The sequence below is a fragment of the Echeneis naucrates genome, chromosome 7 (genome assembly GCF_900963305.1).
Source record: "Echeneis naucrates chromosome 7, fEcheNa1.1, whole genome shotgun sequence".
Lineage (NCBI taxonomy): Eukaryota > Metazoa > Chordata > Actinopteri > Carangiformes > Echeneidae > Echeneis > Echeneis naucrates.
In genome coordinates, this window is record NC_042517.1 from 16,825,385 (window position 1) to 16,849,176 (window position 23,792).

Consider the following 23,792-nt stretch of genomic DNA (forward strand, 5'->3'; position numbering starts at 1 on the left):
GAGCCATCAAGCAGTAGTAGGCAAATAGCGGCACAAAAATATTGCCCCTTGATAAAAGATGAAGCGTTCAGTGTATTAGTCATCTAACTTCTCCATCACCTGAATGATTTTTCATAAATCTAGAATAGATGGTAATGTTCGCAGATAAAGTTCAGTTTTATCTTTAGCCTTCATATCATATTTCTATACAGTATTCAGCAACTCAGAGCACCTCTTATATTCACAAGTTTTTCTGACACATAGGTAACATCACAATACAATAATGATGACAACTATTTGTCCCCAGATACGGTCCTATTAAATGCAGCTTTAGGAATTAATGAAGGCAAAAAATTTTTAAAAGTATTATTTTTTTTAAACGCAGAGAGAGAGCAGACTGACATGCAGCACAGGTCCACGGGTTGGCGTCGAACCGATGCTGCCAGAAGCACAAAATTTTAAAAACATCCAAGACTGTTTCCTCAGCATCTGTAAACCACACTCATGAGCAATGTTGGGGGGGGGCTAACCAAAACAACAGCCCGTTGTTGAATCTAATTAAAGGAATAGTTACACTTTCTAAAATGAAAAGACTGTTTGTACAGTATGTGCAAATTTGTTCAGTACAAATGTGAAGCCTAGATGCAAATTTATTCTAGAAATTGCAAGTCTGCAAATGCAATTCTAAGTCACGCTAAGATCATTATATTTATTTCCTAAATTGTCAAAATATTTATTTAATTGGCACCCGAAACAACACGTTTATTTTCAGAAATGCATCTTTAGGTGAACAGCACTTTGTACCCCTCTCTGCTGCTTCTCATGACACATAGAGACCCACAACAGCTGCAGTTTTCAATAATTTCTCATTTGAATGCCTCCCTGTAGGACCACTGTAAATAGTATATAATTACGACAAGATAAACAGAGCCATAGAGCATATATTAGTGAATTATTCAACCGATCCATTATTGCCATTGATCCATTCAATAGGCTTATCTGTGTACACAATGACAGTTACTTGGCCTTGTTTGTCTTGTTAGCGGTCACTATTTTCCTCGTTCCCAGGGTGACAGCATGAGACAGCGCCATGGTGACGGTTGCCGTGTCCCCGTGTCACACCATCTCTTCATCAATCTGAAGAGCTTTACTTATAACAGCATCAGCGAGGATGCAGATGTCTTCTTTTCTCTGTATGACACCCGCGAGGCCAAACAGATCAGGTACATGGAGGAATCTCACTGAACACATAACAGCTCTGAATGATCCTGCAGTGTGTACTGAATACAAACACACACACACACACAGACTGACTGAACCTGTGGCTGTCTTTGCAGTGAGAAGTTTATGGTGAAACTGAACAAAAATGGAGGACCAAAGAATCCAGAGAAGATTGATCGCCTGTGTGCTCTCTTCACGGTAACAGTTTCCAACTTCTCCTAATGAACAAAAATATTATGTATTTCGCTGTTACGCCAGTATACTGACGTTTCTCCTGGCTTCCTATTTCTCCTCAGGACCTGAGCAGTAAAGACTTGAAGAGAGACCTGTACATTGTTGCACATGTCATAAGAACTGGTAAGAAAATAATTAGTGTCCAACTACTGTATATTCTTCATATTTAATGAGAGAGATTTTTGAAATAAATAGTGCCTCTTTTCTTTTATGTGTCTAGGTCGTATGCTGCTGAACGACTCAAAGAAGGGCCCTCCTCATGTGCAGTACAGACGACCTTACGGTTGTGCCGTACTTGCCATGAGTGATGTTTTCCACACCATCACAGACCTCAAAGAGGAGAAGGACTTTGTGCTTAAAGTTTATACGTGAGTATAGAAGCTCATCTCTCTTATGTTGTTCTGTATTTGAAATTTTCCTTTTATTTTCAAGTGAAAAATTTGCATTATCATAGACACACACTTCTCTTCACACTTGGTAGTTGCAGGAGTCCTGTACTTTTGGAAATCCAGTCTATGTAGTGGGGTGGGAACGTGTAAATGTTCTGCAAATGTCATGCATGATAACCAGGTGCTTCAGTGTTTACAACCAGAATGATAATGAGGTAAAAATCAATGGCTCCTCACACTGGGCCTGCGATAGGTGACTTGGCTGTTTCTGTCAGGCTTCGGCACAAAGAGACACACCTGTGCACCAGCCGAGCCGCTGGAGGACTGAAACACAGGGAGGGAGAGGGGAAGGCACTGAGAGAGATGACATATGGATGATTGACTAAAGTTAGAGGACAAAGGAAAATTGCGAGCTCAGCATTTTCTCCTGTCATTCAACAGCGACAATGTCTCCTTGCGTCGACTGTTTCCTTCTCTGCATCCGATCTGGGTCAGAGGTCACTCATACACTTTGTGATCCAGTTATGTGGCTTTTTTTTCCTATGTGGTATTTCCAGGATAACGATACAGCTCAGTGTGAAAATAAAGATTTCTGGAATACAGGGCTGTCATTTTTATTGGTTTTCTGGACTAAGGCGCTGAGGCTCTTCCATTTAAAAAGCAAGCAGTGATTCAGTGCTGAGCTGCCTCCAAACTGTCGACTCCTATATCGCTCCAGTCAGTGCAGTTCCCCATGCTTTTCCCAGGGGCCTATGGGCCCACAGTAATGAAAAAGGCTGGTAGAGAGCTGGCTGTCAGGTTTGCTTAGTGTGCTGTGCATTTGGGCTAATGTGCTGCTTGATAGCACCTCCCCCTGCTGCTACCTTTTCTCCAGGAGGAAACGGCTCTAGGACACATGCTGTTAATATCGTCCCCATGCACACAGACCTGATCCCTCCATTTGGACCCATTAATGGGTGCATTGTTGATGTCCCTACTTGTCTTCTCTCTCCAGATGTAATAACGAGAACGAGTGGTACCAGATACACGAGAACATCATCCGGAAGTCCAACACCAAGTACTCAGCTCCAAGTACCAATTATGGTAAATATGTTGTCTCAGCAGATCCAATGTACCGTATTAGGTTTTTACCTTTTTTTTCCCTCTAATGAGAATATGGAGACAAAAAAGTCAAAGGCAGTCAACGTTAGTTGCTCATGCTTTTATCCAACGCAGCTCGCAGGAAGAAGGAGGGGGATCACTGTCACAAAGATGCTAATGTATATATATTCACTGAAAAGTAAGATTTGCAATTATCATGTAAATAGCCTTGCTTGTATTTCGCTTAGTTTTTCAGAAATCCAACTTTGTGTGCCTTGCAACATTACATTTAAAATTCTGCATCAGTATTTCTTCTGAAAACTTTATCCCAGTTACTCTGGTTAATCCACAGAACGGCGCTAATTCACAGCAATTTTATCTGTAAATGAGTCTACTATTAACACTTATGGTCAATTACAGTCAGCTCTCATTGTAAATGATTGCAGCTACATTGCTGACCTTTGTCAGTACGATAAAAATCACCTCAAGGAGAAAATATTTTGAAGCTAAAAAGTTCAACCAGTGTCTTAGATAAAGAGTTGGGTGATATCTTTGTTAGTAAACAATCTTTCTAATGAAAGTAAAAAAGAAAACTGAGCCCGCTTTAACGCTCAACTTTTTCAATTCCCTATTACTTCTCTTCTTATGAGCCAGCCACAATTTAAATTATGACGCATGTCCCCCAAAAAACTGTCACTAGATTTGTGCTGTACCCATATTTCTGTTTGCTTCTTTGTGCAATTCCACAACACCATTTCTCTTCCCGCCCTCTGTTTGCTCTGATCACTTCTCTCCTTCCACTCTCGTCTGTCTTCTCTTCCCCCACATACTGAATCATGTCCCTCCCTTTTCCTATCTCCCTTTCTGTTCCCGCTTTTTCTTTCTTAACCCCCCGCAACGCACACACACGCACGCACACTCACATGCCCACCCCCTCCTGCCCCCAAGGCCTCATCATATCCCTGCAGCTGCTACGGGGCGAACTGGAGCAGATCAGACGGGAGAACCAGGCTGTGTTCAACAGGGCTTTGGCACTCACACGCAAACTGGGTTTCCCAGATGTCATCCTGCCAGGTAAGGAGTCAGAGAGCATTGGAGCGGGCAGGTAAAGGGGACATAGAGAGTCTGGGGCAGTACATAGGGCAGAGGCCAGATGACTTGGAGGAAAGAAAGACACTCAAATGAACGGACCAGGTTTCAGAGGAGACAGATGAGGGGAAAAAAGCTCAACGATGGGGGTGAAACACTGAGTAGGTGAAAAAAGCAGGGAATATTGTGAGAAAGTATGAGAGAAGAGAAAACTGTGGGTCATGAGAATATTGTCAAATATAAGTTGGTTTCACAGAATATAAACAGTTTTGTCATGGGGCTGAAATACAGAGACAAACAACATTCACACTGACCGTCACACCTGCTGGCAATTTAGGATCACCGGTTAACCGAAACTTACTTGCCTAGGCACTGGAGGAGCTGCTGAATTGATTTCTAATTCTTTATCATTACGATATTTCCATTGTATTGTATTGCTAATTTAAAATCAACTAAATCCAGAGAAACTGACATGAAACTGTACTTTTTTTACTGTTCCAGAGTGCAGCTATTGTTTTTTATGACTTTTCAGATTATGTTTCAGATCATAAAATAAAATATTTTCCAAAGATTAAACAGCTTCTTCCGAAACTTTTGTAATGAGTGCCTGCGTAATGTAAAACCGTCGCCATTGATTTGTTGTTGAAACAAGGTGTTATATGTTATAAATCCCTCCCAACAGTTTCAGGCCCAAAGAGGTTAAACAAGTCAGCAATTTACAAATCCAGCAAAAAAAAGAAGAAAGAATTCACATTGATGCATCATTATTAAAAATTCTGTCATGCCATATATGTTGTATCACACACAGTGGCATTCTTTCTTCTATATTAATATTTTTGTTTAGATACTGTTACTTTGATTGTAGGATTTTAACTTTTGATGGGTTCTCATTAAATTGTCACATTAGTTTTTAGTGAAGGTTATTTCTGCATGAGCTAAAAGATCTGAATATCTGTGACATTGCGGAAAAACTTTCTGAGTCCTGAGATCAACATTTGGGTCTGATGCTGCATAAAATATAAAGAGGAGAGGTCTTCAAAGATAAAGAGAAAGAAAGGGAGATGTGTCTGTTTATTTCGGTATATTTCATCAGCTAACATTGCTCTGCTTTGTGTGTGATGAGTATGTGTGATCCTCTCCTCTCCTCTTAGCCTGAAATACTGCCCAATATCACTCCCTCTGACTCATCTGTCCCCAAGGAAATGACGTGGATATAAATAACTATAATCTGATTTTATAAATAACTGCAATATCTTCCTCTACTGTTGTCACTGATATTTATTCCGTTAAACGCTGACCTCACAAAAGGTGCAGAGGCAGTCATGAGCCGTGGTGTTTTACAGCGGGGTCATTCCTCTTTGACAAGAACAACGACATGTGGTCCACATCTTAGTCTGCACGGCATCTTAATTTATGTTGACCACTGGCAGTTCATCTGTAGAGCCGAGGCTGTCACATACTTATTAACATCGCCGAGGAGGAAGCATGTTCGTAATCATAATCTGGGTATTTATAAAACGTCTTGCTGTTTTTGGTCAAATTTGACCTCGGGGAAGCTGCTCATGACATAATGTGTCAGAATAGTCTTCCACCAATTTAGCAAATATTGTCAGAGTCACACTGGACAGTTGTTGGGGATTCGGTGAGTTCTATCTAAACTAAATAATTTTCCCTGTTTGATTATTTAAGGGGACACACGCAATGACCTGTATCTGACCCTTGAGCGGGGAGAGTTTGAGAGGGGTGGCAAGAGTGTCCAGAAAAACATCGAAGTCACACTCTACGTACTCTACGCAGATGGGGACTCACTCAAAGTATGAAACATACTTGCATTCAATATTATTCACGCCATCAATGGCTGAGTCATGATGAGTATAATATTCCTCCCATCCCATTCACACATACGTCTGTTTTACTGCTTATGTCATTAAAATGAGTCTTGACAGCTGTAGTTTCTTTTCTCCTCAGGACTGCATCAGTTTGGGCAGTGGGGAGCCCAACACCAGTGAATATCGCTCCTTTGTCCTTTACCACAACAACAGCCCTCGTTGGAGTGAGATGGTCAAGCTGCCCATTCCCATTGATCGTTTCAGAGGATCCCACCTGCGTTTTGAGTTCAGACACTGCTCCAGTGAGTCAGTAATGCAGCAAAGTGGCAGTTATACCTTAGTACACAAGTTTATTAGGACATATTGGATCATACTCAGAGCCACAAGAGTGTGGTTTGTGCAGAGGTCGTACACAGTATGTATCATGATATCATGATGTGCCTTCTTTCAGCGAAGGACAAAGGAGAGAAAAAGCTGTTTGGTTTTGCCTTCACTCCTCTGATGAGAGAAGACGGGACCACGCTGTCAGATGAGAGCCATGAGCTGTATGTGTACAAGGTATGAGCAGGTTTAACACATGCGATGCCCTGAATATATGGGGCACAAAAACTCGGCACCTTCAGACGATGGCTTTTAGATGGCCTAGCTGTGGTGGGTTGTTTCTATTGTTGGAGGAATGTGCTTCATCGCATGTTGTCAGTTTGCGTTGACTTTTGACAGCATGAAAAAATGTAGCCACTGTGGGGGGTGCCAGCCCAGGATGACTGATCTAACAGTGCCATACCAGGTGTTTTGTCCACAGGCTAAGGCCAACCTTTTCTCGTTTAACCTCGCTTTTAGGCCTCGAATGAGTCCAAAATAACCATGGCCTATTAAAGCTGTTACATAAATAAACCAGCTTCATGTCTTTTATGCTCTTTGTCTAGAGTGATCAGTTCTAAGAGGAGGCAAATTATCATATCATTTCAAAGAATAGCACTATCATATGTTATTTATGTGATGTTTACGAGGAAATTGAGTGCAGTTTTGAAACCTGGATATGTCTTTTTCATCTGAAAGTATCCTGGCTTCTAGTGCACCAATAATAATAATAATAATAATCATATTAATATCAGGATTCATTTTAGTCATTTTAATATTAGCATTATATATTATCGTCAATATAACATGTTATAATCATGTTGAATTATAATTGCACTGTTGGCTGTTGGAGGAATATTTTATGAATAAGATGTAATAAAATGTGTTGTTATTACACAATATATTATAAGATATTCTTATAATGGCATATGAATATTTTATGGTCATGCAGTGAACTTGCAGGTTATTTATTGGATAGTAACAGCCTGGGAATATTTTACTGCAGTTGGCTGATCACTTTATTGCTATAGAGAGGAGCCAGTGAATTTTTTTCTGTGCTCCCAGGCCAGTGGCCAACATGAAAACATCCTGCTGCAGCTGTAACCAGGCCAGCATGATGGTGGTGCATTGGCATCAACTCACAACCCCCTGTAAGACTTGATGAATCTTCTCTGACCCCCCCCCCCCCCCCCCCTTTCCTTTGGTATCCACACTTCCAGTGTGATGAGAATGCCACCTTCAGTAACCAGGGTCTGTACCTGAGCCTGCCCTGCTGTAAAGAAGACTTCAACAGCTGCCCCAACCTGCCGGCCAACCTACCCTTCCAGAGAAGCCCAAAAGAGACGTTCTGGGTCTCCACGATACTCTGCTCCACCAAACTCACACAAAATGGTAATCTTATATTCTACCCCTTCATATAGATCCACTTCCTGTTGAGTTCAATTAAACTAAGTCTGGCTTTATTATCTCTTCAGTCGACCTATTGGCTCTTTTGAACTGGAAGGCCCATCCAGACCGGGTTTTGGACATCCTCGGTCGACTGCGTCAAATCAGCGGAGAGGAGATTGTCAAAGTGACTGTCTGCAGATTATTTATGTGATAATGTGAACGGTGTAAAAAATATTTACCCTCTGCACAACTGTGTGTGTGTAGCGGGAATTCTTGAATGCGCACTGCATAAAATGCATAAAATATTTCATAAGTAATTCAAGTAAAATATCTGTCACGCTATCATTTCACAATTTAAAAACTTACTGCCAAATTTTTCGGATGAAGAGGCCATCCTTTGTTTCTATTTCAGTCTACAGCCGGGCCTTTAATGTGCTGAGTTCTGTTTCTTCTCCCTCCCCCAGTTCTTGCGAGATGTCCTGGATACGCTCTTCTGTCTTTTAGATGACAACACTGATAAATACGGACCGCTGGTTTTCCAGTCACTGGTAGGAAATTTATAGAGGCAAAATTGTGTTGTAAATGATGCATTGTGACTTTAAGCAGAGGAAACAGGGGACTAACGTCTTTATACACGTGTCTTCAGGTATTCATCATTAACCTACTCAGGGATAGCCGTTTCTACCACTTCAGACCTGTTATGGATGCCTACATCCAAAACCACTTTGCCGGGGCGTTGGCATACAAGTACAGAGACATTTATTCAATTCCTTCTAGTCTACATAGAAATGACAGTGCACGCTCTTGCAAAGTCAAGTGTGATATTGACTCCCATCATTTCTGCAGAGAGCTGATTCGATGTCTGAAGTGGTACATGGATCGCTCAGCTGAGGTCGTTCGACAGGACCACATCCAGGAGGCCATGAGGGTAACATCCACCGCACACCTCTGTCTGGTTTAGCTTCAGAGTGACAGAATAAATCTAATAGGTCCTGGCTCCTTCTTCTTGGATTAATTAATAAGACATGGGAATGGTCAAACAGAAAGGCTGATAAGGAGTAATGTGATGCCATATGAGGCCTCAGGAAGTGAAATCCCTGCTGAGGGAAAAGCTAATGAATGTCAAAACCTCTGCAGATATTGATGAGAGTTCAGTATTTCCTTTTTGGTTTTTCAAAATTCCTTTATGGGGAGATAATGTAGCAATATTCTGTAACAAGACCTGAAAATTGGAAGCATTTCCTTTACGTATAGGTTTTCAACCACAAATCCATTCACTGAATTTTTAGTTTTTGTTATAGAACTGATTATAGAAAATATTGTGTATGTCAGCTAACTGCATTTTGCCACAACCCTGTCAGGCACTGGAGTACCTGTTCAAGTTCATCGTTCAGTCTCGTATCCTGTACTCGAGAGCCACCTGTGGGATGGAAGAGGAGCAATTCAGAGCCAGCATCCAGGAGCTCTTCCAGTCCATTCGCTTTGTCCTGAGCCTGGACAGCCGCAGCTCGGAGAACCTGGTTTTCACGCAGGTCGGATAGTTCAGACCTAATTAACAGAAATGCATTGCCATCTGCTGCTCTGACGACATATGTCACTTGCACTTTATCTTTGTTTCTAAATTTTTTTATTTCTTCATTTGTTCACCTTCTCAGTCTGGATTCATGTTTCTTTGCTTAATGTTTATTTGTTTCTCATCTCATCCTTGTCACTTGTTCCACCATTCTGTGATTGAAGCTTCATTCCCTTGCCCCCACTTTTTCCACATCCTTGGCTTGCTCTTGGACAGTTTAGGGGTGTGACCAGCTGCATGCCTTTTCTGTGGTCACGCTCGGGGGCTCTCATCCGTTTCAGTAAGTCACCCCCCTGTGTTGGTTTGACAGTGCAACAAATGGCTTTGGGCTGTGCCTGCATCACACAACTCGAACTGAATGATCTATTCTCAAATAACTGACACGTAGTGAGTTTAGATTCTTTTTTTCTTTTTTTTACTTTTTATTTGTGGCCGATTATGCAGACAATTGCTGCACAAAGCAATAAATTGTGTCCTATATATGAAAACGAATATTCATCTTGATTTAAGGCTAATATGTGTCTGGTGTCTGGTTTTTTTATAACTCATATATTCCATATGTTCACTGCAAAATTCTCCTGTTTTCTTTGTTTTTCACCCTCAGGCAGCACTGTTGAACAGTTTCCCTGACATTTTTGATGAGCTGCTGCAGATGTTCACCGTACAGGAGGTTGCTGAATATGTCAGGGGAACCCTAGGAAGCATGCCAAGTACAGTGGACATCGGCCAGTCCATGGATGTCGTCAAACTGCAGTCCATTGCTCGTACAGTTGAGAGTCGCCTCTTCTTCTTTCCCGGTGAGACAAATGTGAAGGTTTTGCAAAGCGTTTTCATTCTCTGAAGATATCAAAATAACCAACTACACCAGTACACGGTATTTTTTTTTTGGTTTAATTTTTTTTCCTCATGCTGTCTTTTGCTTTCTCACTTCCTTCAGAGTCTCGCAGTATTTTGCTACCGGTCGTTCTTCATCATATTCATCTGCATCTGCGCCAGCAGAGGGAGCTGCTTATCTGCTCTGGGATCCTTGGCAGCATCTTTGCCATAATCAAGACAAGCTCTATGGTACAAAATCTTGAAAAGTATATATGTCCAACATACGCAACTAATAATACTGTATGATGACATAAAAAGTGAAATCGAATTAGTGTATATCATATAAAATGACCATCTCAGTTATTGACTCTGTATTTCTCTGCTTCACTCAATTTGCTGTGTCTCAGGAGTCTTCAGTTCAGGAAGAGGTGGAAATGATGGTGGAGAGTCTCCTGGATGTGCTGCTTCAGACCCTGCTTTCCATCATGAGCAAGTCTCACTCTGTGGAGACATCCAGAGGACAACGCTGTCCCCAGTGCACTGCTGAGATAACGGTAAGCTTCCACTCAATGCTCCTTCTTAAAGTGTAATTAAGACACGTGTTATTTTCAGTGAGTATTTGATGTGTGCCAATATCTGACGTTTCCTGTTGAGCAGGGGGAGTATGTTTCCTGTCTGCTCTCTCTGCTCCGACAAATGACAGAGATCCACTTTCACCATCTACTGAACAACTTCCATAGCAAGGAAGAGCTGAAGGTAGGAAACTCTTTGAGAAACAGAGCCAGGTTTTGCTTTGGTCTGCTTTGTACATACACACAATACAACGACTTTGTAATATATTCATGCAGGAGTTCCTGTTGAAGATCTTCTGTGTTTTTCGCAACCTGATGAAACTGACAATCTTCCCACGAGACTGGAGCGTCATGAGGCTTCTGACTAGTCAGTGAGTCTGATTTTCCTGTCCTGTCATGCAGTCTTTGTCCCAGAGATGGTAAGGGTACAAAGCCAAGTGTTAGATCAGACTCTCCTCAAATAATCCTACCCTGAAGGTGATGCTTGTGTTGCAATTTTTTTTTTTCATCTATTTTTGGCTGCTACCTCCTTTTGTAAACTGACAGTATAATGTTTGCTTTCTGCAGCATCATCGTGGTGACAACACAGTTTCTGTCTCCGGCGCTGCACAAGAACTTCTCAGAAGCAGATTTTGATTTCAAGGTGTGTCCCAAAAGCAGGATTTTACCTTGGGGAAGCTCAAAATATTGTAAAGCCACAAATATTTTATGCTACTGACTTTAAGATTAGATTGATGTTGAATTTATGAAACCAGCATATCTTTAGCCTTATCTTACTTTTGTTTCTTTCTCGGTTGTGCCAGGTGTGGAACTCGTTTTTCAGTCTCACTGTGCTGTATATAAACCAGCCCAGTCTACAGCTGGAGTCACTTGGCCCTGCTAAGAGAAAGAAAGTCCTTGACAAGTAAGAAGTTTGCCATGTAACAACAACAGCTAGTTATTTGTTTAATTCTATTCATTTGAATACGCTTGCTTTGTAGGCATGGAGATATGAGAGTGATGATGGCGTATGAGCTCTTCAGTATGTGGCAAAAATTAGGTGCGTGATCATCCCTTCCCCCTCAGTCCTCCAAAACACTTACAGGTGTCACACTGGCAGTCGGATTGTTATTACATCAATGACCTCCATGCATGTAAATCTTGTCAAAATCCAGGTGACAACAAGCCCCACTTCATCCCAGGAATGATGGGACCCTTCCTGGGAGTCACCCTCGTCCCTCAAACTGAAGTTCGAAATATTATGATCCCGATTTTCCACGACATGATGGATTGGGAGCAAAGGAAAAATGGCAACTTCAAACAGGTCATTGTGACATTATCACGAAATGAAATACAGAGTGTGCTGCAGCAGTTGCAAATACAAATAGAGAGCTTTTTTGTCACGTACTGCAACATACTCCATCTTCTGGCCGAATGTGTGTGCGTGTGCGTGTATGAGTAGGTGGAGGCAGAGCTAATGGATAAGCTGGACAGCATGGTGTCAGATGGAAAAGGCGATGATAATCACAGAGAGCTCTTCAGCCTTTTGTAAGCATTAAACCTGTATTTAGAGAGTTTGTGGTGATCCTCAAAATCATGCTGCTCTCACATAAATGTCTAACATACTCCTCTGTGTTGTTTGTTCTGTCACACCATAGGACACAGCTGTTTGGTCCTTATCCAAGGTGGGGTGTAATACCTTTTGGTTTTTGATTTGATAATGTATGTCTTTTGCTCATCATCCTTCGTAAGAACATCGTTCTGCATTATCTTTGCAGCCTGCTTGAGAAGATAGAGCAGGAGACCTGGAGAGAGACGGGAATCTCATTTGTCACATCAGTCACAAGACTTGTTGAACGACTACTGGATTACAGGTATATGAAGACCATATTATGCATAATGTCATTTTATTAAAATTGAATATGAAATGAACTTGCAAACCTTTTTTATGTACAGGGACTGCATGAAAGGTGATGAGTCAGAGAATAAGAAAATTGGTGGTTCTGTCAACCTTATGGTGAGACATTTGTGAATATGTCTGGTTTGAGGAGGAAATTTCTAAATATTTCGATACAGAGGATGATATTTTAACAAATCTTCCAAATTCAAACCCAGAACTTCTACAAGTCAGAGGTCAACAAAGAAGACATGTACATCCGTTACATCCACAAGCTCAGTGATCTGCATCTTCAAGCAGAGGACTTCACAGGTAACAGGGACACTGTGTGGTGTGACATAGTTTAAATCACAGGTCGATGTTGGCAACATGGTATTTCCCTCATTGTGTCTGATTTGATGACTTCATAAGGTCCGGTCAGACTATATTTCTCTTTAATGACTTGCTTATTTTCACTAGTAGAGATTTCAGCATGACTGACCTTTAACATATAAAGTCCAGGCAGTTTGAGAGAGCAATTGACTGGTCACTCAGGAAACGCCATCTGTGTCTATTGTTGTTTGTGTTTTGCACAACAAATACAGCAAGAAGCAGTGGAGGAGGAGTGAGGCTGCTTGGCTGTAGGACAGTGACATGGTTAATGGCAGTCAATTTTCAAGTTTATTTGCTGCATGCATCCAATAGAGTGTACCATGAAAGCAATGAAATGGATTGTGGCCTGGCACTGTCAGCCCAGTAACAACAGATAAAATTAACAACAAATAACAAAATAAGCGCTATAAATAAGACAGGAAAATTAAAAACCGGCCATAAACAAACCTCGGCCCTCCTTCTTTGAGCTGTTGTTTTTGCCCAAGGGTAAAAAAGTCTCACTGAGGTGGGAGGTCTGAGCTTTGATGCTCAGTAAACATTTCCCTGAAGGGACTAAAGAGAAGAAACTGCGTGCCCTGCATGATACTGAGGGCCTTCTTCCTGCAGCAGGTAGTCTGCTGTAGCTGTGGTAACTTTTGAAGCTGTTTTCACTGTCCTCATAAGGTGTTTGAGCTCATGACGTGTGATATTGCTGAAACATACCCAATATCCAGGCAATTAAAAGACTATTGTGAACTGGTCAACGTTAATAAGAATTTCTTTGGGCGTGCCAGAATTTTGAAGGCACTTCAGAAAGTAAAGTCTCTGTTGTGCTTTTTGGGTGAAACAGCTGATTTGATGAGACCAGGAGAGCGAGTCGGAAGTGTGGATGAATAAAAACGTACTTAAACAGAAGTGTCATTTATGAACACAGGCGTATGCGTTGAGTTACATCTATAAGCCCTGTCATTGTTATCAGCAATAAACCCAACCATTGTCGTCTGCAAACTTTACAATGGTGTTAGTGGGTTGTTGTGCTACACCGTCATATTTGTAGAGACTGTACAGTAAAGGACTGAGACGGCATCCTTGAATAGAAGCGGTATTCAGAACTGTGGCTGATGAATATCTATGTTCCCTGCTGAATGTCTGGGGTCAGCCTGTCCACCACATATCTGGAGCCTCAGAGGCCAAAATTAGATACCAGAATGGCAGTAAACGCGGCTATAGTCAACAAAGAGTCCAGCTAGTTGCTTTGGTTTGTGCTGTGCTTTCTGTTAGAATTTTTTTATTTGGCTCATTGCATTGTTGTGCACCTACACACATAATAAGGGCTAAAGATATAACAAATCTTTACATTACCGTTCTTTATCCCTTTCCGTGGGAGGAGATGGTAACAATTTCATCTGCGCTTTGCTCTGAGCAGCTTGTGCTCTTTGCCACTTACTGCACTTTGTGCCTTTGACCATTTGTTCACAGAAAATGGACCCGAAATATTTGGAAGGTTATCAGTTCATCTCTCAGGCCAGACTGCAAACCACTCTATCAGATAGCAGTTAATCACCATCGCAGGTCTTCATTCTGTTGACCTTTATCTGACCTCTGTATGCTATTGTCTACAGAGGCAGCGTTCACCCTGCTGTTGTACTGGGAGCTGCTGCAGTGGGAGGACCGGCCCCTGAGGGATTTCCTCCACTATCCCTGTCAGAACGAATGGCAACGCAAGGAGAATTTAAGTCGTAAAATCCTTCACTACTTCAACAAGGGCAAGGCAAGTGAATGTTTTATAGCTATAGCTTCTACTCCTACTCCGGTTTTCAATGATTCGGGCAAGTGTTTCATTAAAGGCTCTTTGGACTCATTTGCCTTTGGCTTCAGTAGTGAAGATTATATGGTGATATGTGACAATGAAGGCAAGTTAGTGTTATAGCTGGCCCACAGACTCAAGAATTATTCATTAATCTTCAACCGCTTATCTGTTTCTGAGTCGCAGGGGGTGCTGGAGCCAATTCCAGTTTACACGAGGGCGAGGGAGGGATGCACCCTGGACACGTTGCCAGTCCATTAGGGCCAACACACAGCCACAGACAAGCAACCACTCACACTCACACAGAAAGGCCCCAGGCTGGGAACCAAACCCACGACCTTCTTATTGTGGGGCAACAGCGGTAACCAATATGCCACTGTGCTGCTCCTGTCAATCTTAAATAAGTCACAAAGTTTGTCACACAACTATTTTAATATGTTTTTAAATAATGCTTAAGTAATAACGTGTTCATAGCACTTTAACATTGTATCCTGTTGAGGTGGATCTAATTTAATAACTCTATATATCATTGTGTAGTTAATTTTGTCAAATAGATGAATGAAGCAGCAGGACAACCAGAACTGTGGATTATTAAAACTAAATCATGATATTGTTGCTGCCTCGCTGCGTCATCTACATCTTAAAGAGTTTTCGGTCCTAAAGCAAACACAGAACATCATGATATGAATGCTAACATGTGGTGTTTGCGGAGGGGTCAGATGGCTCAAATGAGATTTGTTTCCCCTCCACCCTCTTCCCTGTTCTGTATTCATCCACAAATTCAATTAGTTGACTGGTGTCTGTAGTTTGGAGAGGACAATGCCCTCCAGCCTCTGGGAGCAGCTGAGGAGGAAATGAAATTGGCCTCCTTCTTTAGCTCTTTGTCACTGTTTATTTATTTATTTTTTTATTTTCACCACAAAACCACTGTGAATGCATGGAATCCTTCAGTGCTATGACTGTCAAAGTGCATTTAGAATAAATAGCAATCTAAATGCTCTTCAAGACAAACTTGAACTTATTGAATAACGAATAAATAAATGGGGGTGTTGAGAAAGATGGAAAACAAGAAACAACGGCGTACACTTCAGTGACATCTGGACTCTCAGTAAGGAAGTATTTCCATCAGTTTGAAAAAGCACAAGGTCAACAATTGAAGAAGCCGTAGTTACCTGAATCATGTGAATATTAGTGTTAAAGCACACAGCACACATTTTCACCAGATACACTTTTACCTGAAGAAGCTTTTCTGTGACCACAAAAGGCACAGATACTGTACACAAAGGCAAAAGTCCTCCTAAAACCGGCAGTTAACTCAGTCTCAACCACTCAGGCTCACTACCAGCTACTCCTGGACAGAGCACTGTGCTACCTCACCTGAAAAAAAAAAGAGGAAAGAAAGAACATTTTTAAGAAAATGATTCAAGTGTCTGCCTTAAATCTGATTTATTTTTTCATTTCTGTATTATTTCACGTCACAAACCTTTTAATGTTCACACAACAGAGTAAAATACACACTGAATACATACATACTAAAGGTATCTCTAATTCAAAATGTTATTTTCCTTCTCTCACCACCATAGGAATATTAATATGAATTTTTTTCCCTACTTTGCTTTGGTCAAATGCTGACAGAATTTTCATTGTTCCTACACTTCTGGATGACTTTGTTAACTATTTGACTTATTCTGCCTAAAATACACAATGTACATAATCCTAAAATTGCCGTTTAATGTCAGTTTCCCAAGTTTTATAGACTTTTACCGCCAGGATAAATGAAATTGTAATGTTTTTTTCCATCTCATTTCTACTTTGCAGTGTTGGGAATATGGAATCTCTCTCTGCCGGGAGCTTGCGTTCCAGTATGAGACATTATATGATTATCAGAGCCTCAGCTGGATACGGGTGAGTTAAGCCTCTGCTCTCTGCTGTTATCAAACAAGCATCCTCTGTGTTGCTGCAAGGTGAGATTTTCAGCTCGCTCCTGTTATTGTCATCCTCTGTTATGTGGTGCGAAGTGCGCGCAACATCAAACACAATGTCCTGATTACCTGTGCCCGCCCACGCTCATTAGGAAATGCAGAAGATTCAGTAGATGTGTGCGATTAAATCATTATTCATCATGACAGTTCTCTGTGTTTATCACTCTTGACAGAAAATGGAAGCAGCGTACTACGACAACATTATTGAGCAGCAGAGGATTGAACCCGAGTTTTTCCGAATGGGCTTCTATGGCAGGAAGTTTCCTTTCTTCCTCAGGGTAAGACTTAATAAATCTCGTCTTCTATTGTGTTGTGTTTACACAGTTATGATTGTGGTGATGCATCCCAACACAATATTCATTCATGCCTCAGCAGGTGACAATGTCAGCTTCAGCAGCTTGTGCAGCACAGAAAGCGTGGATGGCAAATTAATGTTAAAAATATATAATTGTAGTAAATCCTAATCCACTGGCATTAAGATGAGACTGCTGTAGCTCTGCAAGCTGTCCCCTGTGTCATGAATCATATGAATCAATCTTGAACTGGATTTTAACTCGATCCATAAACCTAAATCTATTGACCAATTGAGGAGAAACACTTCAATAGTCCAAAACATGAATATATGGATATAAGCCATTACACTCTCATAGTATAATTTAATTTTGAGTTAATTTAATACATTTAGAGAAAAATGATGAGCCTAAATGTGAAAATGGTGATTCTGCCTCATTAGTTCAAAAAGCAGCAGGAGATTAGTAGGACTTCATAGGACAAACAAAAGCTGTACGCAGTTATTAATCCAGTGTAACTAAAACGTTTCCTGCATTGTATTGATTTACTTTTAGTTGTATTTTCCATCATGGAAATATAAGCTTCAGCTGAAGAAGCTGCAGTGTGTTGAGCTCTCAGGGCCACAGACCTGAAACTCTGTCTGCACACATGTACACTCTGATTACAACATGCAGGCTATCATTTAAATAAGTTCGTTATTAGTGGCAGAATTGCTGTTGTACTGCTATGGAACACTTTACCTTCCCCATTCACAGAGTCCAGCACCATTAAAACCTGCAGGACTGAAAACAATCACCAACATGATCTATGACAAGAAGCCTGCCAATGTCAGTTATATACAAATATGCACACACACACACTCATGCATCTGTTACTCTGTTATGTCTCCCTCTCAGAATAAAGAGTTTGTCTGTCGTGGTTATGACTACGAGCGGCTCGAGGACTTCCAGCAAAGGATGCTAGGGGAGTTCCCCCAAGCCATCGCCATGCAGCATCCCAACCAACCTGATGACACCATTCTGCAGAGTGACGCTCAGTGTATCCTTCTAGTTCTATTGTTCTTTGTTTTATTTTAAATATACTCATTCGAAATGCATTAGAAATATCACGCAATTCATGCTTTATTCTTTTCCTGCTTTTAAGTGTTGTCGAGGTGTCGAGGCAACACTTAAAAGCACAAAAACAGCCAAATGTCACATTTTGGAGACTGGAAAAAAAAAAAAGGCTTCTTACTTTTTGGCCTTGGAAGATAACTTCAACCAACCTGAACCTTAACTTATGGTTGGTTTGTGTACTTATTAGAGATGAAAAAGAGATAACGGCATATCAAATAGGAGCCCACCGCATAATGGTGAGGCTGACCTTCAGAGAGGTTGTCAGCTTTTCTTCAGAATATCTCCAAGCTCTTACTCCTCTGTGAGTAGGCATGTCTTTGTGTCGCCTCCTTGACACTCGGTCTTAAGATCTGCAGATCTATGTGGTCACTCCAGTGTCTGACATCTCTGATGTGCCTCAGCTGGAGCGAGTGCCTGAGAGGATCAAGAGCTTCTACCGCATTAACAATGTCAGCCGTTTCCACTATGACAGGCCTTTCCACAAAGGGCCCAAAGACCGCGAGAATGAGTTCAGGGTACGTTGAGCCTATCAGCGGCACTTTCAGTCCATTTCTGACAAAGAAATTGTTGAATTCATGGGCAACACATGTAAAAGACACAAAATGGATCAAATTCTGTTGACAGCTGCAGTGATTCTTTTCTAGCTGAAGCTGGACCTACATGTGATTAGAAGTAGATTTAGCACCCCCTGGTGGCCACTTCACTAACTGAAGTGGATCATATTTTTCCATAGCTTTTAATGTTTATGACTAAAAAAAGCAAAGCTTGAAGTCTTAAGGCTTTATTTGTTCTTTATTTAAAGTTTAACTAATATAGCGAAAAGGTGTGGTTAGACTGGATTTGACTGACAGTTGCCAGGCAAAGTGAACAACCCACCAACAGTCATTATACTTTGATGAGATTATTATTCATGCCAATATCAAAGCTTGTCAGCTAAACATCATAATGTAATGTCAATCACATATGCCGCCCTTATTTCTAAAGCACTTTACCTCGGTATGTTAAATTCCCTGTAGCAACGACATTGCTGAATGTTGTGTTTAAAATACATATTATGATTGTGATTTTGGAGATTCTTGCAGGGTTGAAGAGCTTAATAAGACAGTTATTACATTTGTTGACACTTCCTCTCCTATAGCTCACAGTAGTTACTGCTCTGTAGACCTTGTAGCTCGTGTGAGTACAGCAAACAGCACATGATACAATAGTCTGACACCATAACTTAAATTTGGACTGCTGTTCCTTCCTGAGCTGGCCTACATGCGACACGAAAACTTTCTTGATGTTGGCAATTGTAAACGAAACTACATAATCTCTCTTCTCTTGATGTTGAACAGAGTCTGTGGATTGAGAGGACAACCCTGATCCTCTCCCGTCCTCTCCCAGGGATATCCCGCTGGGCGGAGGTGGAGAGGAGAGAATTGGTGAGGAGCTCAAAAATTCATTCTTGTCATCTTATTCAGCCCCGTATTTCCTCTTGAGGGGTGCCTAGCAGTTTTCTCAAGCTCTCTTCGAAGAGATTTGCCCCTCCTTGTTTAGACGTATTAGCTAAGATAGATAAGTTGTTTGTGTAGATATATTTCCTCTCCTTTCAATTCTTGCAGTGAATGTATGTATTCTTTTCCAGGTGGAGGTCAGCCCTCTGGAGAATGCTATTTATGTGGTGGAAAATAAGACGCAGGAGCTTCGGACTCTGATCAGCCAGTACCAACACAGGCAGCATCATGGCAACATCAACCCACTCAGCATGTGCCTCAATGGGGTCATAGATGCTGCTGTTAACGGAGGGATTGGCAGATATCAAGAGGTGCTGTTGCGGGGCAGAGGGAGGAAGGGAGGGACGCTGCAGAAATAATGAATGATGAATCTGCGTTGCGGGAGTTTCTAATCTTGTAACTCCTTTACAACAGGCTTTCTTTGATAAGGACTACATCAGCACTCACCCAGAAGATGCAGAGAGGATCACGCACCTGAAGGACCTGATGCAGGAGCAGGTCAGATTGAATTTTGAAGTTCATCATTCGAGTTGCCAGTTAAAGAGATTCACATGATGTTGAGGTAAATACGTTTGAATGCCTACTCTCTTGGTTTCATATAACAGGTGCACATTCTTGGAGTGGGGCTGGCTGTTCACGAGAAGCTGGTGCATCCAGAGATGCGCCCCCTGCACAAAAAGCTTGTCGATCAGTTCCACATGATGAGGACAGGTTTACACCATGTAAGTAGCTCTGGCCCAGGTCTTAATGTTTCAGTCTTAGCTTTGATTGGTTACGTTCTTGCTGATGTAAATGTATTTTGTCCTTTTTGCACACTGTCATTTTTGTGCACCCACATGTGTGCAAATGTTGCAGACGGTTTTTGTGCCAGTGCTTCAGGGCATGTATGAGTAGTGTAATCGTTCAGAGCAGTACATGCTTGGGTCCCAGCAGGGTGTGCAAAGCATGGACCGATTCGGTCCAGCAGGCTGCCAAGGAGTCAACTCTTCTAGAGGCATCCTCTCTTCCCACAGCCACATGAGCCCCGAGAGTGTCCGCCTCATACACAGACACAGGTCAGTCCTACACACAAACCTCTACTTCCTAAGACCCTGGATCCTCATATGAGGACATTACATTTTGGGCTCTCTTCACCATGATATTTAATTTCACTTAACATAGACCAGTGAGCCTCATTTGTGGATATTTCAGTGCCAGTACCAGGTATTGAAAAGTATTTTAAAGCTTGAAAAGATGATCACAAGAATGAGCTTGGACAAACAGGAGGTGCTCAAAGTAGAGCTGCTGGTCTTCCACACTGAGAGGGACCAGATGAGGTGGTTCGGCCACCTGGTAGGGATGCCTCCTGGATGCCTCCCAGGGGAGGTTTTTGGGGGGAGACCCATCTGGGAGGAGACCCCAGGCAGACCCAGGACCTGCTGCGGGGATTTGGGAATGCCACGGGATCCTCCCAGAGGAGCTGGTGAAGGTGTCTGGGGAGAGGAGTGTCTGGGATTCCCTCCTGAAACTCCTCTCCTCACCTGGAACCAGATAAGCGGTTGAAAACATAAAACGCAAAACATAAAAATACAATTTCACCTAAAATGAGTCTTTGCATTCATATCACAGCATGTATAGCTTGATAGACAAGGACTTTATTCCTGTAAATAGCAACAGCAGCCATATTACATTTAAATCTGCAGCTCCACATGCCAATACTGTATTATAAAATAGTTTTGTTAAACATGAAATTCATTTCAGAGCATAATGTTTATATGAAGTCAAACATTAACTTCTCTTGATCCCGACCACTTACTTTGCCAATCCACTGGACGTTGACGGCCTAGGTTCTGCAGATAAACATGACTCTGCATCTACATGGATGCCTAAAAATGTGTTATTGTTAGTGTCCAACTCCGTCTCTGTCCTACAGCCCTCTTAACCTTCAGGGTTCGATCCGTCACTCGTCCTCCTCATTGTCCTCTCACACGTCCAGTGAGGCAGGAAACCTTGTCATAATGACTGATGGCCTGATGGGAGAGCACCCTGAGGAAGCACTACACATGCAGGTAGGGCTTGAAAAGAAAGCACAAACTGGCCTCGATGTCAGGGAACTGATATGAATTTGTAGCTATCTTGCAAAATGCGAAGCACATTATGTCAGATAATGCAAATGATTTTTGGGTGCTCCACCTAATAATGCCAACTGCAGTTATAATACTGATTTCCCCTGTGGTGACCAGTAGTGACGCTTTTGACAAAACATCTAATTTCTTGGCAACTCTCATCGTAATTTCCTATAAAATTGCTAATACCAAGCCAGTAATACAAGGATATTTGGTTGTAAATTTTTCTCTCAGGAAAATGTATTATTATGAAGCTAATTGGGAGAGAAAAGTGCTACTGTACATGCAGGTTAGATTTCAGGGTGCGTCAGTTAAAACCACAATATACAGGCTACCCATACAGTATGTATGATAAGCTATGTAATGATAAGTGAAAATGTGTAAAATTAAAAATCATATAGAGGGTCTTTTTTTATCATTAAACCTCTCATAAGATTGACAAAGATCTTTATTTTTATTCTCGATCAATTATTTTATTATTATTTTCTGGCTTGTTTGTTGTTGTTGTTTTGTTTCACAACATATTGCATTTTTACAGCCAAGTCCCTCCTCCTCCAGCCTGAGCTCGATCCGATCCAACTCTTCCCAGATTATAAACTCTGCTCCCTCGAGTGCCAGAGGTCAGTAATGCGGCTGCAGAAAATTATACGGGAAATGAATACAGGGACGGATAATGTCATTACTATGAAGAGCCTTGATATTTCTTTATCTGTGTGTATTTATGTCTTTGTCGACGATTTATCAGTCACTGGGTAATGAAGTTGTTGCACGAAGAAATGATGAATTTTCTGTGTCTTTTGTCTGACCAGGCTCTCCATCATTACCAGATAAGGCCAAACACAACCGGGAAGTGATGATCCTATTGCCATCTCATCGTGAGAGGGCCAACAACTCCATGTACTACAACGTGGCAGAGAATGGACAGGTGGGACAGAACTGGGAACTATCAAGTGCATTTGCCAAAACAAAACTTGATGATTTCTTTGATTTCTTTTCTTTCTTTCTTTTTTTTTCTTTTTCAGAACAACCACATGCAGCGTGCCTTACTTCAGCAAGTTAGCCCCTGTAAGCCGTGTACTGATCCTCACATGAATCTGCCAGAGAAAGGTAATACACATACAGGGTGAAATGCAGTCTTATAGGCACGATGTGTTAACACAAAGAGTGTTGATATATTTGTCTATTTGCTCCCCCCAGTCTTCCCCAACACTCCCAGCACCTGGAGCCTGGATGGGGAGAACAGGGAGCAGGTTTCCTACGTGCCAGCTTCAACTGGAGGGGTGATCATGCCCCCTGTGCCCCCCAGGTCCTTCCCACCAGGTACGTTCTTTTTTTAATTTGGTGTTGAAAACATGTGTTTTCATACTGAAAAGTATTTCATCTATTTTTTTCCTTCATCTCCGCTGATTCTCAGTGATGAAGAAATTCTGCTAGCAGAAACTCAGCTCACTAGATGAGCTTAGAAAACGAAGCCCTCTCCCATATGTATGAATTTGAACTCCGTTTGCAGGACACTTCCTGATGCACTGTGATGCGTTTCACCACCAAAACAACGACCCTCCCCCGGCCCTGCCTGTCCGTTCTCTTCGAAAGGTACGGTTAACCACAGATATCAGTCTGCACAGTTCAGACTTCATGATAAAATCTTTTGACTCAAACAGGTGTTTGTTTGCAAAAAGCCATGTACATTTGGTTTGAAGTCGGTTTCATTCAGAAAGTATTTAGAAATTTCACTCCTGGAATGGGTTTCATCATCTTTGGACTGTAAAAGTTACGAGTAGTCATTTGGTGGTTATAGTGTGTTCATGTTCAATTGGCTGAACTGAAATTCAAAGACTTATTCAGCCCATTGTTAAAAGCCAAACTGTGGTTCTGCCTAAACCCTCCCAGTTTTCTTTCCTTCTCCTCTTTCTCCCACTCTATCTTCCTCTTTCTTTTTATTCCTATTTGTTTAAATTTACACAGATGCTTCACAGAGATAGGACGCTGATTCAGACAGCATGTTTTGATTGTTTGAAATTAAGCTTTCAGTCACAGTCACCCTGCTGCCGGTGAAGCTCCTTATTCCTAGATCGTCAGCTCCCACACAATGTCTTCATTTACAGTCAGTTAGTAATTATACACTGATGCCAAGTGAAATGACGCGTCGCGAAATACCTGTGATTATTATAAAGTCATTTGCAATTGACTCGATGTGCGAAACATGTCAGGAAGATGTAGTAGCAGCTCACTGTCGGT

The 23,792-nt window shown here is 41.6% G+C and overlaps 1 protein-coding gene across 1 annotated transcript in view; it reads left to right on the top strand.

Moving 5' to 3' along the window:
* Positions 1 to 23,792, top strand: part of LOC115045676 (dedicator of cytokinesis protein 3-like) — a 39,062-nt gene that overhangs the window by 14,562 nt on the left and 708 nt on the right. The window contains exons 9-53 of the mRNA XM_029505462.1: positions 1,048 to 1,202; positions 1,317 to 1,398; positions 1,497 to 1,557; positions 1,655 to 1,802; positions 2,818 to 2,906; positions 3,852 to 3,977; positions 5,682 to 5,806; positions 5,961 to 6,123; positions 6,273 to 6,379; positions 7,402 to 7,573; positions 7,657 to 7,754; positions 8,035 to 8,118; positions 8,217 to 8,317; positions 8,417 to 8,498; positions 8,932 to 9,102; positions 9,748 to 9,940; positions 10,081 to 10,208; positions 10,367 to 10,513; positions 10,617 to 10,715; positions 10,808 to 10,902; positions 11,099 to 11,174; positions 11,335 to 11,435; positions 11,512 to 11,570; positions 11,686 to 11,834; positions 11,973 to 12,058; positions 12,169 to 12,195; positions 12,289 to 12,384; positions 12,467 to 12,527; positions 12,626 to 12,719; positions 14,381 to 14,529; positions 16,384 to 16,470; positions 16,721 to 16,825; positions 17,735 to 17,876; positions 18,302 to 18,468; positions 19,291 to 19,377; positions 19,581 to 19,760; positions 19,864 to 19,947; positions 20,055 to 20,171; positions 20,362 to 20,504; positions 21,362 to 21,497; positions 22,093 to 22,174; positions 22,364 to 22,479; positions 22,577 to 22,661; positions 22,752 to 22,874; positions 23,065 to 23,147. Coding sequence (XP_029361322.1) covers positions 1,048 to 1,202; positions 1,317 to 1,398; positions 1,497 to 1,557; positions 1,655 to 1,802; positions 2,818 to 2,906; positions 3,852 to 3,977; positions 5,682 to 5,806; positions 5,961 to 6,123; positions 6,273 to 6,379; positions 7,402 to 7,573; positions 7,657 to 7,754; positions 8,035 to 8,118; positions 8,217 to 8,317; positions 8,417 to 8,498; positions 8,932 to 9,102; positions 9,748 to 9,940; positions 10,081 to 10,208; positions 10,367 to 10,513; positions 10,617 to 10,715; positions 10,808 to 10,902; positions 11,099 to 11,174; positions 11,335 to 11,435; positions 11,512 to 11,570; positions 11,686 to 11,834; positions 11,973 to 12,058; positions 12,169 to 12,195; positions 12,289 to 12,384; positions 12,467 to 12,527; positions 12,626 to 12,719; positions 14,381 to 14,529; positions 16,384 to 16,470; positions 16,721 to 16,825; positions 17,735 to 17,876; positions 18,302 to 18,468; positions 19,291 to 19,377; positions 19,581 to 19,760; positions 19,864 to 19,947; positions 20,055 to 20,171; positions 20,362 to 20,504; positions 21,362 to 21,497; positions 22,093 to 22,174; positions 22,364 to 22,479; positions 22,577 to 22,661; positions 22,752 to 22,874; positions 23,065 to 23,147 — 5,061 coding nt within the window. The remainder of the gene's footprint in view (positions 1 to 1,047; positions 1,203 to 1,316; positions 1,399 to 1,496; positions 1,558 to 1,654; positions 1,803 to 2,817; positions 2,907 to 3,851; positions 3,978 to 5,681; positions 5,807 to 5,960; positions 6,124 to 6,272; positions 6,380 to 7,401; positions 7,574 to 7,656; positions 7,755 to 8,034; positions 8,119 to 8,216; positions 8,318 to 8,416; positions 8,499 to 8,931; positions 9,103 to 9,747; positions 9,941 to 10,080; positions 10,209 to 10,366; positions 10,514 to 10,616; positions 10,716 to 10,807; positions 10,903 to 11,098; positions 11,175 to 11,334; positions 11,436 to 11,511; positions 11,571 to 11,685; positions 11,835 to 11,972; positions 12,059 to 12,168; positions 12,196 to 12,288; positions 12,385 to 12,466; positions 12,528 to 12,625; positions 12,720 to 14,380; positions 14,530 to 16,383; positions 16,471 to 16,720; positions 16,826 to 17,734; positions 17,877 to 18,301; positions 18,469 to 19,290; positions 19,378 to 19,580; positions 19,761 to 19,863; positions 19,948 to 20,054; positions 20,172 to 20,361; positions 20,505 to 21,361; positions 21,498 to 22,092; positions 22,175 to 22,363; positions 22,480 to 22,576; positions 22,662 to 22,751; positions 22,875 to 23,064; positions 23,148 to 23,792) is intronic.